The sequence below is a fragment of the Alexandromys fortis genome, unplaced genomic scaffold, assembly GCF_014885135.2.
Source record: "Alexandromys fortis isolate MF-2015 unplaced genomic scaffold, M_Fortis_MF-2015_v1.1 scaffold_31, whole genome shotgun sequence".
Lineage (NCBI taxonomy): Eukaryota > Metazoa > Chordata > Mammalia > Rodentia > Cricetidae > Alexandromys > Alexandromys fortis.
Genome location: NW_026067974.1, coordinates 7,836,558 through 7,851,136, shown reverse-complemented (window position 1 = coordinate 7,851,136; position 14,579 = coordinate 7,836,558). Strand labels below are relative to the sequence as shown.

At 47.5% G+C, this 14,579-nt stretch overlaps 2 protein-coding genes across 5 annotated transcripts in view; both read left to right on the top strand.

Moving 5' to 3' along the window:
- The window catches only part of Igf2bp1 (insulin like growth factor 2 mRNA binding protein 1), a 282,681-nt gene that overhangs the window by 95,833 nt on the left and 172,269 nt on the right, over positions 1-14,579 (top strand). The gene's annotated exons all lie outside the window — the stretch shown is intronic.
- The window catches only part of B4galnt2 (beta-1,4-N-acetyl-galactosaminyltransferase 2 (SID blood group)), a 54,994-nt gene continuing 46,120 nt past the window's right edge, over positions 5,706-14,579 (top strand). For 2 of the 4 annotated variants that reach the window (XM_050157095.1, XM_050157094.1), the window contains exon 1: positions 5,822-6,145. Coding sequence is in view for 1 of the 4 variants with exons in the window: in XM_050157097.1 (XP_050013054.1) it covers positions 5,773-5,786 (14 nt within the window). In the remaining 3 variants the exon portion in view is untranslated. Of the gene's footprint in view, positions 5,787-5,821; positions 6,146-14,579 lie in introns of those variants that run through there. The other 2 variants (XM_050157096.1, XM_050157097.1) reach the window with 2 other exon arrangements.

Genomic DNA, 14,579 nt, shown 5'->3' with positions numbered 1-14,579 from the left:
GTTTCTCTGTGGCTTTGGAGCCTGTCCTGGAACTCGCTCTGTAGACCAGGCTGGTCTCGAACTCACAGAGATCCGCCTGCCTCTGCCTCCCGAGTGCTGGGATTAAAGGTGTGCGCCACCATCGCCCGGCTGGGCCTTAAAATTTTATCCTGCAGTGCCTTCTTTCTTCAACCACCCCACGCTACACAGTACACGGTTCACCCCAACACACATCCCGTCGCCATCCATGCTCAGACAAGTAGAAGATGAGCGTTTCTATGCCCCCAACCACAAATCACAGCACTGTAGTACCGCAGGAGACATGCCTGAGTGAACCCCTTCCCTACTCCAAGCCTCCAGAAGGGCTGGGAAGGCGAAGGCCTTTCCTATTTAGATAGGGTGTGGGGGATGTGTGGGAGGCAGGAGAGCCAGCATTTGCTTACGAGGCAGAATTTGTGTATGCAAGCAAGTCCTGGCTCATTGCTACCACAGTAGTCTGACCCAGCCACACTATGGGAGTCAATAAGCCAGTTCAAAGAGCAAGACTCATAGTGAGAAGCTGAAGATTTACTCAATGTGGTCACCTTGAGGAGAGGGACAAAGAGATCAAATGACTCCTCTTCTCACAGCTTAAGGTTGCTGAGCAATTCCCAGTGTCTTGGGTCCATTGTTTCAATACTCTGATAGCCAAAGCAGAGGCCACAAGGTTCTTGTCAAATATCCTCATACCTGGCAGACTGGTTACAGCCATATAACCAGTTACAGGCTCTGGATAAATATATATTAATTTTAGACATATATAACATATGTGTATGTGTAGCATGCCAGTATACCTATGTATTAGGTGCATATCGAGTACCTGCTGTCATCATAAAAGGCACCAGATCTCCTGCAACTGGAGTAACGGGTTGTGAGCCACCATGTGGGACCCGAACTCACCTCTGAGCCAACTCTTCAGTCCCCAGACTCAGTCTTTTCCAGCCCTGACTCAAAGGGATGGAAGAGGCCGTATCCACTCCCGAGAAAGTTCCAGTACTTCTTTACTTTCTACTCCTTCACGGTCAGTGCTACTTTACTGGTGGGTCTTGTCAAAACTCACGTAACACCCATCTTCCCATTTGGAGTAGAAAAATTATATGTTACTTGAGACCCCTCTGGTTGTTGTTCTTTATCTAAAAGTTTTACTCTTAGGACAAAAATCATCATGCGAAATCCATCCTAATCCAAAACATCTCAGAGACCTGCTGTGGCCTCCTTAGCCTAAAAAGGAGGCACAAGGATAAGCAGAGGGCTCAGCGGGACGACAAAGTGTTATGAGTGCGGCCTTAGTTGGTATCAAGATGGTGGTGAATTATCTGGCCTGCACTCTCTTTTCACGTTAGTAAAAGTGGCTGCCAGCCCTGAGGCTGCTTCCACTCTGATGTGGCCACCAGCCAGGACAGAGGCAAGGCACATGGCTGCTATTTAAAAACAGCTGTTCCCTGAAATGGGGTTGAATCCAAGCTGCAGATGCAGTAGTAAATTTAGATTATCTTAGATAGAGATTTTTTAAGAATCAACCTTTTGTTAACTTTCTTTTTTTCTTTTTTCTCCCTCCCTCCCTTCCTTCCTTCCTTCTTTCTTTCTTTCTTTCTTTCTTTCTTTCTTTCTTTCTTTCTTTTTTTTTTTTTTTTCTTTTTTTTTTTTTTTTTTTTTTTTTTTTTTTTTTTTTTTTTTTTTTTTTTTTTTTTTTTTTTTGGTTTTTCGAGACAGGGTTTCTCTGTGGTTTTGGAGCCTGTCCTGGAACTAGCTCTTGTAGACCAAGCTGGTCTCGAACTCACAGAGATCCGCCTGCCTCTGCCTCCCAAGTACTGGGATTAAAGGCGGGCGCCACCACCGCCCGGCTTAAGGGATTTCTTTATAAGAGCAGAGAGAAAAGAAATAAAAGATAGAAAGAAGTAAAAAAGAGATAAAAGATTTTTCAAGAGTGGAAAGTAGCCAGGTGGTGATAACCCATGCCTTTCTTTAATCCCAGCACTTGGGAGGGAGAGGCAGTCAAATCTCTGTGAGTGTGAGGCAAGCTGTATCAACAGAATGAGTTCCAGAATAGCCTAGACTATACAGAAAAATTCTGCCTTGAAAAGCCAAAATAAATAAATATAAATAAAATAAAAAGTGGAAAGAAAAAAGCTAAGAAATAAGAGACTTTGGGGATCATTTGCTTGTGCAGTGGCAGAAGCTGTTAGTCTAAGAATCTGAAAATTGGGTGTGTCATTTTGTGGCTCTGGATCTGTACGGAGCCAAACCATCTGTGGTGAATATCGTGGCTTTATTGTAATCGCTGAGTCTGGGAATGAAAAGCGAAAGGTTTGCACACAGAACTCATCCAGAGGGAAGACTTCAACTCCAGAAGAGAGCTGAGAGACAGCAGCGGGGACAAGGGTCACAAGCAGGAATTTCACCAGAGGGAGGATTCCAATACCCATAGAGGTAGGTCCAGGAGGGCGCAAGGAAGAGACAGCCGGCAGCTCCTAGAAGGAGGGGAGTTAGCTCCAAGGAGGAGCTGACAACCTGTGGGAAGTACAACAGGTCTTGGGGTGGTGTGGGGGTGGTATGGAGAGAGAAGGGTTGTAACACCTGATTCTGTTACCCTCTCGGTACAGTTTGTGTGCCACTGTACCGTGAGCGAGCAGGGCAAGGGCCTGGAGATTGAAAGAACACACAAGAGACCTGGGTCATTTGAAAGGAGATCAGCTGAATGCCGTTTATTCCACCTTGGGGAAATCCTTATGTGCCTAGCTGTTGCACAAGGAATTCCCCCAGGCAGGTGGGAAGTTGTCACCCAAGATGGAGTAAACAATGCCCTACAGCTAATCACCAGGCAGGGCAGAGGGAGCACAAAAACAAACAGAATGTTTTAGCTGGCTGACCAGAAACTGTCCTCAAGATGAACCCCAGGAGCAGGGTAGACCTGGGCTCTACAAAGGGCAAATGTACTGGTGACAAGAATTTCAATCCTCAAGCATGTTGAGAAACTTGTCAGAGAGAAATGTCCCAAATCACAGAGGAGAGGTGTCCTTTTCTACACAGTGCGGAACCTGGAGGGGAAGGGACCAACTCTAACACACCTGTGTGGCTTTCATAGCGATAGCAGGCTCCCGCAGCCAGCAAGCCTACAGAGAGACAAAGCAGGCAGCTCCAGCTGACACTCACCCAGGAAATGAGAGAGAGAGCTGGTGGAGGCAGTGACCTGTCCACATCCCGGGTTCCAGAAGGTTGTAGCAGGCTCCCAGAGCCTGGCATCACTGTGGAGCATTGCAGGTCAAGGCAAGAAGCCGCTGAAGAGGCAAACTCTAGAATTTGGAGTCAAATATGGAGGATGACAAAAGCCAGCAGAAACAAATGATCCACATATACACCTTTGGAGAGACGAATCAGCAGCAGGTTCAGCTAGGAGGCAGGGGCCTCTTGACAAGGGCTTTATTTATGTCCCACTGGGAGGTTTCAGCATCAGATATATAAAGTGAGGACGAGACCATTACAAGGTATGGTTGAGAGGAAGGTTTTTATTGTAGCTTCGAGGGAGAGTACAGCCAGAGGCACTTGGAAGAGTCCAGAGCGCAGGACAGATTAGTAAGTTAAACGTAGCCAGCAGACTGGACTGGGTGGGTGGGTGGATGGATGGATGGGTGGGTGGGGGCGACCCAGAGAAAAGGAGCAAGAGAGGGGACTAAGAGAGAAAGACAAAAGAGAAACCAAGAGCCAAGTGCTTGCAGAGCCAAAAAACGGCAGGGTTATAAGGGACTGAGAAAGTGAGGGACGGAATCCATGACTGGAGACGTTTAGGATTGGGGGTGGGGTGAGAAGAGCTGAGAAGAACCACACAGGTAGTTGTGAAACGGAGGAAGCCTGGGGACCAGCACGCACTTTGGCGTGCTAATAGGCACCACAGAGAGTGGTGACTCTCTGTGGTGCCTATTAGTGCCTATTAGCACGCACCAGAAATAAATACCCACCATGAAACGAGGGAAATAAACAAGCAAAAACCAAACCAAACCAAACAAACCAAAAACCCTAAAACCTACAGTGGACTTGAAGAAAAAAAAAGATTTTGGTCGTTTTTTGAGTTATTTGTATATTCTATAGTAATCCTATCAGGTGTACCGCTTGGCAAAAACTGCCCCCATTCTGTAGGCTGTATTTTGACCTGTAACTAAGAGAGAGCTTGAATTCTGGTTCTCCTGCCTCTACCATCCAAGTGCCAGGGTGTACTCCACCGTGGGCACCTGGTTTTGCTTACTTGAATTGGAATGAAATTCATGCACTAGCAATTCATGCATGGGCAGCCCATATTTGGCAGTCTGGCTTTCGTGGTCTAAGTTGACGAGGACGACTGACCAGATCTCCTCGCAGTTTTGCATACTTAGGACTGTATTGCTTTTAACCTTACTTCCTTCCAGGACAGGCTCCAAAAACCACAGAGAAACCCTGTCTCGAAAAAACAAACAAACAAACAAACAAACAAAAAAACAAACCTTGCTTCCTTTTTGCGAAGCGTCACGGTATGAAATGTATACCGCCCGTTCACAGAGGGCCCAAGCGATCCTGTCTATCCTGTCTCAGCGAAACTAGTCGTAGGCATGCAATTTGGCTGGGTCAGAGCGAAAACAGTACAATCCCATTAGAGAAGGGCCCAAGGAAAACCACCCCCAACGTCTCCGAAAAGGGTTTCACAGATGCAAATGCGGAACAATTTCGTGAGAAATTCACTTAAAAAAAAAAAAAAAATAAAACCAAGCACAAAGGCATCATGTGATCGGATAGGTCCTTGCCAGAGGGACTGGACTACCGCTGCCGCTTTGCTTTCCTTACTTTCCTGGGGTCTTAGGACAATTTGCGGTTGAGTGTTGGGGGAAAGGTGGACGTAGGGCAAAGGCCGAATTAGGTAGAGCGAGCTGAAATTTGAACTGTGAAAAGGCAGGTAGGGGCAGAGGTGACCAGGAGATCTAGGAGTGGGCTACGAGACTTTCTCCGTAGGGTGGACGGAAATGCTTGATGAGCCGAGGAGGCAGCAAAAGAGGACTAATTTGGGGAGAAATGCGGGGGGGGGGGGAGGAAGCGCGTTGGAACTCTCCAGCACCGCGCACGCAGGTTATAACCAAGCCGAGCGAGGATCCGCCCCGCAGCGGGGAGGATACCCTGAAGCTTCTGATGGGGGGGAGTGGAAACGACACTGGGACTTTGCCCAACTTCACCTAGTTCTAGTCTATCCCCTGGAGTTTGGGGAAAATGCTGAATCCACGCAATTTCCCGAAGAAAGACCTGCCCACCAAGGAGTTGCAGTGGTCTGGCTTGGGGGTAAGCAGAGGCGGCTTGCTTGCATTTTTAGCCCTGAACCTAAGGGACACAAAATACGCCCAAAGTGAGTTGAGGTCGGGTTACTCTGCTTACAGTTTGGTTACCCTCACCTTGGCTCAATTTCTTCATCTACAGCAAGCCTCAGAACTGTCCTTGGGAGATACTGTAGTTTATAAAGACCTGAGCTCGCAACTCTTCTAGTAGGAAAGGCTGGGGTGGTGGTCGCTGCAAGGACCATCTAGTTCCCGGAGCCTGAGACCCTGTCGTCTGACAGTCACAATGGACCAACCCAAATAATGACAAAACTATTGGAGAGCAGCTGGGATGCAAGGCAAGGTCTAGCACCTGGGCGGAGGCTGTGGGATGTGGGCGGGTACGGTCCCGCAGCTTTTTCCTCCAGCTTCGGTCGGGACCCGCCCTGGGCAGTCGGCAGAGAGGTGGCCGGAGAAATCGGCGATGACTTCCAGCTAGTGAGTGTCCCCGGCCCGAGGAACACGGGCGCGCAAGGCTGGGGAGGAACAGGTGTGGGTGGCGCCCTGGGAGTCCTCGCGTGGGCGGCAGCATCCCTCGCGCGCCGTGCGCGTGCAACCTCGGATGGAGACCCTCCCCTCCCCCCACCAGCCCCCTTTCTCGGCGGCTGCGCCCGCGCCAACGCGGAACCAGTTTTCTCGTGGGAAAATCTGACCTGGAGGTTGTTCCACAAGAACACGCCGCGGGCAAGTCTGAGCGTGGGGTCGTGCCTTGGGGGTGCCGGCTGCACAGCTAGAAGCCCCGAAGCGCTGAGCAGAGACTAGGAGCCTACCTGATTGAGTTCCGGGATCCAGCGGTGGTAGGATGAACGTTTATAAAGTCAATCTCGGGAGCCTTGGGCCCCTGAGTCCTATACAGAGAGTTCCATAAGTTCCATAGCCGCCCTCGCAGACCCAACGGTTTCAGAATGTTGGGTCTGGAGTGAGGTGTTGAGCTGTACCTTAAAGAGTCTGTACCACTGCACCGCACGCCGCCCAAGAGGCTGAAAGGTTGACTTAATAGTGAAGGCGGGAGAAAATGTACTTGGACGACGTGTTCGATTAATTTTTACAAAGTACATGGCAGGATTATGTTGTGTCCTGGCGGTGGTGGCGCAGGCTTTTAATTCCAGCACTTGGGAGATAGAAGGAAGCGGGTGTTTGTAAATTCGAGTTTAGACTGATTTACAGAATGAGTTTCAGGACAGCCAGGAATGCGCAGAGAAACCCTGTCTCAAGAAAAAGAAAACAGCCGGGCGGTCGTGGCGCACGCCTTTAATCCTAGCACTCGGGAGGCAGAGGCAGGCGGATCTCTGTGAGTTCGAGACCAGCCTGGTCTACAAGAGCTAGTTCCAAGATCAGGCTCCAAAACCACAGAGAAACCCTGTCTCGAAAAAAAAGAAAAGAAAACAACAACAAATGTGGCTTAGAAATGAATGTTGTGCGTTGTTTTCACACACACACACACCCCAAAAGGTTATTTTCTCTGTATTTTTTTTTTTTCCAAACACAAAGTCAGTTAAGGGAGATGTAGCTCAGTTGACGGAGTGCTTGCCTGACACTCCAGAAGCCTTGGGCGCAATCCCAACTACTTGAAAAGCAGAGGCCCACAATTTTGAGGCTAGATGGAGGGTCTGTGCAGTGGTATGGTGCTTTCCTGCTATGCATCAGGACTCGGGATCATTTCTTTTGCTTTCTTTCTTTCTTTTTTTTTTTTTTTAAAAAGATTTATTTATTATGTATACAGTGGTCTGTCTGCATGTATATCTGTATGCCCTAAGAGGGCACCAGATCTCATTACTGATGTTTGTGAGCCACCGTGTGGTTGCTGGGAATTGAATTCAGGACCTCTGAAAAAGCAGCCAGTGCTCTTCACCTCTGAGCCATCCTTTTTAAAGCACACGCTTGTTCCACAAAGGATGCAGGGAGTGAGGGGAGGAAGGCAGAGCTTTCGTGTATCCTTGCCCCCTTCTAAGGACTTCAGGAACTCCAGGGTCCTTCAACATTCTCCCTAACTTCCTGCCTGAGGGGAGAAGCAGAGATGCCAAGGCTCCTTCCACAGGATCGGTCAACAGGAACCATGCCAGTGGATTTGAGGTTGGCACATTTTGGCAAACTTCGATTTTCTTTCACTTATGAAAAGCTAGCATCTTTGCCTCTTAGGTCTACAATATTAATCCATGCTGTTTGCTGTTTCTCTGTTTCTACTGCTTGATGCTGGCCAGCGTGGTCCTGGGGAAACCAGCATCTCTTCTAGCCTCTGAAATGGGATAGTTCCCCTCAACACACCCTACCAACTCAGGGAGCGATTACTGTCCCATAAACCACACTGAATGCGTGTTCACTTCTACATTCATTTCCAAACCCAGTGTGATTATGCCCGTCTGTAGCAGTTCCAGCAGCTCACGGGCATTTTTATTTTTTGCTACATTATGAGTTTGAGGCCAGCCTGGGCTACATGAGACCCCATCTCCAAAGGGGGTTAAAAGTCCAGTTCATTCTATACCCTAAGGAGCATTTAGGAGTGGGCTCCAGGATTATATTTCTCTGTAAGCGGACAGAAAAGCCTGATGCCCAGGGGAGGATACAGGAGACCAACGTGGAGCCTCACTGTTCCCCCATGCAGCATACATTTGGGGCGCATCAGCTGTGCCCTCCCATCTCCCAGCAGGGTTCCTAACGAGGTCTGGGAAGAGTGAACTACCGCCATCTCCACTTTACAGCTGGGGAAACGAGGGAGATAGCTGTCCAAGGGCCATGCTGGCAGGAGCTGACTGGAGGTTAGCTCAATCCAATGGAATTTGCGTATTTGGGACATTTATCCATTTGACAATTGTCGGAAGCTGGAGAGTTGATTCAGTTGTTAAAAACACACAGTGCTCTTGCCGAGGCCCTGTGTTGATTCCCAGCACTAATGTCTAGTAGGACCTAAGGGTAAGCCTTGCAGCTCGGATGGGAAAGTATTCTGGCTGTCGGGAGCCAAGGAATACCGTGTAGAAGCTCACAGCCCTGCTCCAGGGAGAGGTTTCCCAATGTAACAGCTCTGCTCTGGCAGGGGAGGGTTTCCCCAGTGAAGTTTTTACAGTTCTGCTCTGCCCCCCCAGCCAAGTAAGACGGTCTCACCTAACCCTCATTCAAGAGGCTTATTGGGAGGGAAGAATCCAGGAGGGTGGCTGCCTCCTGCCAGGGTGGGGAAGGCAGCAGCCAGTGGAACAGGTGCAGGGCTTATATAGGGCTTCTCAGGGAAGCCCTATATAAGAGTTTTTCCAGGGAAAAGGTTTTGAGGGTGGGAATTAGTCAGATTTTAGTCTCGTGAGCTCAGATTGGCTAGATCTCACGGTCAGGAATTGGTTGGTTTTCTGCTTAGTTGATCAAGGGCAGATTTGGCTCTGGTTTTAGGGCCAAAGTATGTTTCTTTCCCTGGCCCTTTTAAACCTTTTGACCCTAATTTCAGGGCCAGGGCATATTTCTTCCACTTCTATGGCTAACATGTGTTTCTTAGGCACTGGTTTCAGGCAGGGTCAGGGTGTGTTTCTTCGGTTCTGGGTTCAGGGCTAAAATATTTCTTTCACTGGCTTGGATTTCAGAACCAGGGTGGGTTTCTTTCCCTGGCTCTGGTTTCGGGGCCAGGGTGGGTTTCTTTGGCTGGCCCTTTTACCCTACACTAAGCATTTGTGACTTCAGCTCTAAAAGGTCTGAAACCTACACAATTGCACACGCGCACACACGCACACTTACCTAAAAAAAAAAACCTTAAAACTTATCCAGACGTTGCATGGTTCCTACTATGTGCTGGGTGTCCTACTAGGTCCTGGAAAACAAAAGTCCCAAGCGCTCGCTCTCGCTCTCTCTCTCTCTCTCTCTCTCTCTCTCTCTCTTTCTCTCTCTCTTTTCAGGCTGGTCTCAAACGTGTGCATTTCTGAGGATGGCTTTTGTCTGCAGGGCATGTACAAAGGGGCATCTTTCTTCTGCCTTGATGGTTGTGTGGGGTCAAATTCATGTCATCAGGGTAGCAAGCACCTTTAAATGTGGAATGTGGACCTGCTTAGCCATCCTGCCAGCTCCTTCCTCCCCCCCCCCCCACTTTGCTGCCTTCCTTCCTTTCTAATTCTGAGATGCAGTTTCATGTAACTCAGGTTGGCTTTGAACTCACTATGTAGCCAAAGATGACCTGAATGTTGGATCCTCCCACCTCTGTAGAACTTGAAAGCATGTACCACTATGGTCAGTTTATACTGGCTGATTATTATTTTCAAGACAGGGTTTCTCTGTGTGTCCCTGGCTGTCCTGGAACTCACTCTATAGACCAGGCTGTCCTCAAACTCAGAGATCTGCCTGCCTCTGTCTCGTGAGTGCTGGGATTAAAGGTGTGCACTTCCTCCACTACCCTGGCTGCATTCAGCTTTTTACGTGGGTTCTGGGGTCTAACTCAGGTCACCAGGTTTTACCAGCTGTGCCTTCTTACTAGTTTTTCTTTCGTTTTAGAGCAGCCAGAAAGTTAGACTTTCTGAAGATTTTCAGAGTGTGTGATATGTGTATGCAGTAAAGGATTAACGAAGGCCAGGGATGTAGCTCAGTGGTAGAGTCCGTGTCCAGTTTGCACGAGGGCCTGAGTTCATGCTTTATAAGTACCAAGGGTGGGGGGACTTGGTGAGCTAAGATGTTTGATTCGGGCTTAATATTACACTTCCCAGGAAGTTTTGGGTGGTGCTGGGTATTGACCTCCATTGACTCCCAGCCCTTTAGGAATATTCAATGTATGCTCTACTACTGAGCCACAGCTTCACCCCACACCTAAAACAAAGCCCAAACCAAAAACCCAAGAAACACACACACCATATTATACTTGGCAGTTGGCTCTGTTTTGACATTTTAAGTTTTTGTTTGTTTGTTGTTGCGATTTGCTTTTTCGAGACAGGGTTTCTCTGTGTAGCCCTGGCTGTCCTGGAACTCGCTCTGTAGACCAGGCTGGCCTCGAAATCTGAGATCTGCCTGTGTCTTCCTGAGGTTAAAGGCATGCGGCAGTAGCACCTTTTGTTTGTTCTTTGAGACACGGTTTATGTAACTCTGGGAGTTCAAACTCGCTTTGTAGCCCAGGCTAGCCTGGACCTTCTGCCTCATGGTATTTTCAGTCTTAAGCATCGGTTAAAACCTTAGGTTTCAGCTTCAGAAATCATTGCTGTTTCACATCTGCTTGTAGGGAAGTAGCCATACTAGGGAAGAGGTTTCACAAGTTCCTTAGCAACACTGGCTTTTACCTAACAACCAGAGTTCTACAGTCCAGGCTGAGAGCTCATCTCTGGATAGATGGACAGCCTGAGACCTAACACTGAACATCCCAGGTACCCAGCTGTGTGTTCTTCCGATGAAATTCCACGTCAAGGGAAGTTTTCAAAGCTACAGTGCTCACCCGAAGCTCCTGAATGTCATTAAAATACAGCAGTAAGCAACGGCACAGGAAAGCCTCTTGGTGCAAAAATTAAAAATCCCCCAAATTAAATACAACAAAAGGGCCTGTGGAATGGCTCCATGATCTAAGGCGCTTGCACTGTAAGCCTGGCAGACCTAGGTTTGATCCCAGGAACCGCAGAAAGGTGTAGAGAGAGAACCAACTGCATAAAGCTGTCCTCTGATCTACGCACTTGCCTGGTGTGTATGCCCCACCCCATCACGCCACTGAGCCTGTGCACACACACAGACACACATAAGCACACACACACACACACCAAGGCAGGCGTGGTGGCACACTTCTTTAATCCCAACACTCAGAAGGCAGAGACAGGAAGATCTCTGTGAGTCTAAGGTTAGCCTGGGCTATGTAGAGAGTTTTAGGACAGCCAGAGCAACATAGGGGACCCTGTCTCAAACAAAAAAATGACAGAACATACAAAGCAGCAACAACAAACCCCCAAAAGTTGTTGTTTACTTGGGGTATATACTGTTGCTTGACAAATTGTGAACTAAAGCCAAGACTGTTTAAAGATACTTAACAAATTCACCAAACTTGTCAGAGCTGGGGGGCGAGTTGAATTCCAGTGTCACAATCAATATAATCAATCAACCAATCAGTCATAAACCTAGATGTTCTCAGAACATTTATTTATTTTTCTATGTAGCCTAGGCTGGCCCGGAATTTGCTTCCTATCCTTGGCTAGCCTCAAACTCTCCTTCCTCGGCCTCTTGAGTTCTGGGATTACAGGTATGCCCTGACACACTCGGATTTAAACATATTTTAGTGAAAACATTCACTGTAATTAGTCTAAGGCTTGAGTAAGGCCCCAGTATCCACTTCCTAGCTGATGCCTGTGCCCTTTGGCTAGAGGTTGTAGATCCTCTTCGGGTGGGACGCTGCCAGCTCCCCATATGGAAGAGTGAAGTTAATTATAGATAAAAGGGAGAGCATGGCCAGAGGCAGAGACACTTGGGAGAATCCAGAGTGACCAAGACCAGACTAAGTAAGCCATGTGAGGGAAGGAGTGTAGGTGGTTTTCCTGTCCCAGCCACCTGCTCCCAAATAACTGACTCAGAGATTTAATATAAATTATAAATGCACTGCCAACAGCTCAGGCTTGTTACTAACTAGCTCTTACAGTTTTAACCCATTTCTGTTAATCTGTGTGATGCCCTGAGGCTTGTGACTTTTACCTCTATCCCATTTTGTGTGTCCAGCTCGTTCTCTGCCTGGCTGGCAACTCCTCTGACTCTGCCCTTCATCCCATCATCCCCAGTTTGCCTTTCCCACTTAACTTTATCCTGTTCAACTATTGGCCAGTCAGCTTGTTTATTAAACCAACCATAGCAACATATATTCACACGTATCTGTAACCTTTTCTGTCTGCATGAGCAAAAACTCAAAACCTGTCATGTAGCATGCTGTCAGAGCTTGCATTGGCAGCTTAAGCCTGAAGGCACCAGCTGGGGGATGCCTCTCTGTACTGCTGCTTATGTGAGAGACTGCAGCAACCCACTATGCAGCTTAGCTCATGGTGTACTGGCAGCTGCCAGGAGATGTGTTTCTGTACCATGACCAGCATGAGAGACATGAGACTAGGAAGCTGAGTTTAACTCCGTTTTTATGTATTTAGAACCTTTTTAAAAGCTTCTTCAGGTCATATGTGGATCTATGGCAGATGGCGGGTGCCATTTGTAGGTGGAGTTTTCCTGTCCCAAACACTGCTTCCCAAATAACTGACTAGGAGACTTAATATAAATGATAGATGCTCGGCCAATAGCTCAGGCTTGTTATTAACTAGCTCTTACAACTTAACTCATTACTATTAATCTCTGTGCTGCCCCGAGGCTTGTGGTTTTTACCTCTATCCCATTTTGTATGTCCAACTTGTTCTCAGTTCGACGTTCCCGCTTAACTTTTTCCTGTTCAGCTATTGGCCAGTCAGCTTGTTTATTAAACCAATCACAGCAATATAGATATTGACACTGTGTACATAGCATAGCACAGCGGAGAGAGGAGGGGAGAGAAGAAAGGAGCCAGACCAAGAGACCAGGAGGGTAAGGGGTAGATGAAAGAGTAACCAAAATGGTTGGATTTGTGTGTGTGTCTGTCTGTCTCTGAGTATGTGTAAAAGAGAGAGAAAGACTGTAGAGATCATATTATGTAAAACAATCTGTGAGAATAAGCAATATGTGCTTATTAATTTCACTTTAAGTCTTTGAACTTAGATCCCCATAAGAGAGTCTCGGGTGACCACTTTCTCTTTCATCCCTTTGTCTCATCTCAGAAGTAACCTGACTGTGAAGTGACAGTTGCCCCCCACCGCACCCGGGGGATCTGACGTGACCCGGGAGGACAGACGTCAGAAAGCTGTCTCTGTCTTATTGGTTGCACTTTAGTGTACTCAGAGACAGACAGACAGACACACACAGAGAACAAATGGGTTCTTCAGGATTCAGAAATATAAGGAGGGAGAAAGAGCTAACCCAAGTATGCAGGGTCTTTTGGGAGCAACTGGAGAGAGAAAAAAGAAAAATCTCATCACCCTGTGTTTGAGCTCAAAGACCAGCAATGCCCATGGCCTTTCCCTGGGTAAAGGTGCTTAGGTCTGTTATAAACTTCTACATGCAGATGCAGGTTTGAACTTGTAAGTTCATGTATACACACATGTTATTTATACATACGTGTTATTTATTAAAATTGATGTTTCCATCTGAAAAAAAAAAAAAAGGTTGGATTATATAGGGAAGGGCATCCCAGCCCCTGGACTGTAGAAATTTATGGTAGGAAGTGGAGTATGCCCTCCTGGAGGGCCATGCGACAGGTAGGGACTAAGGGATCCTGGGAGACCTGGATTCCAGGGATTCCAGCTTCTGCTTTGATATGTTAAGCAGGCACCTCAGTCTCGGGTTTGAGATCTAAGGACTTCCTCCTCAGAGCAAATCATCCGAGACTGCCACCACGACCAAAACCTCCGTGACTTTTATTACCTAATTGCAGAAATTGCAAAGGTTATGTGCATGTTTGCTGATGAGAAAAGCCAAAGTGAGAAAGGACTACACAAAACTGTGGCTAACTCGAGGTGCAGTCCAGCAGGAGCTACTTTGACGGACCCGTTACCACAGTGAGCAGAAGAGTTAGCTTGTCTTTGATGCAACCACTTGATAACCACATCCTGGTTCCTGGAAGAACCATAAGCAGACTGCTGACCTTGATGACTGGCTGTTTCTGCCTTTAAAACCCTTTTCTGAGTCCCAAACAACTGGACAAGGGCAACCAAGTCTTGGGAATCTTCATCCCAAGCAGCTCTGATCCTGATCCAAGTCCCAGATCCTTTGCATGCAATTCAGGATCCTTTCATGTCTGTTTCTGTCTCTTTCCCTTGCTGTGCAATAGGCTTCTTTCACTTCCACACCCACCTGTTGTCTGTGAACTAGTGTGAGACATGACCCAGTGCTGACCTCTGGCGTTAGGAGTGCTGGTGATTTGATTACACCAATGCCAAGCCTACCTGAGTCTACTAACCAGACGCCCTTGAGCTCCAGGTAAATGCTCCCTTCTCCATAGGATGTAATTTTTTTTTAAAACATTTTTCCCCCTACATGGCAAATCTTTTTTAAAAAATATTTATTTATTCATTATGTATACAGTGTTCTGCAGGCCAGAAGAGGACACCAGATCTTATTACAGATGGTTGTGAGCCACCATGTGGTTGCTGGGAATTGAACTCAGGACCTCTGGAACAGTAGGCAGTGCTCTTAACCTCTGAGCCATTTCTCCAGTCCAGGATGTATTTTTTTTTT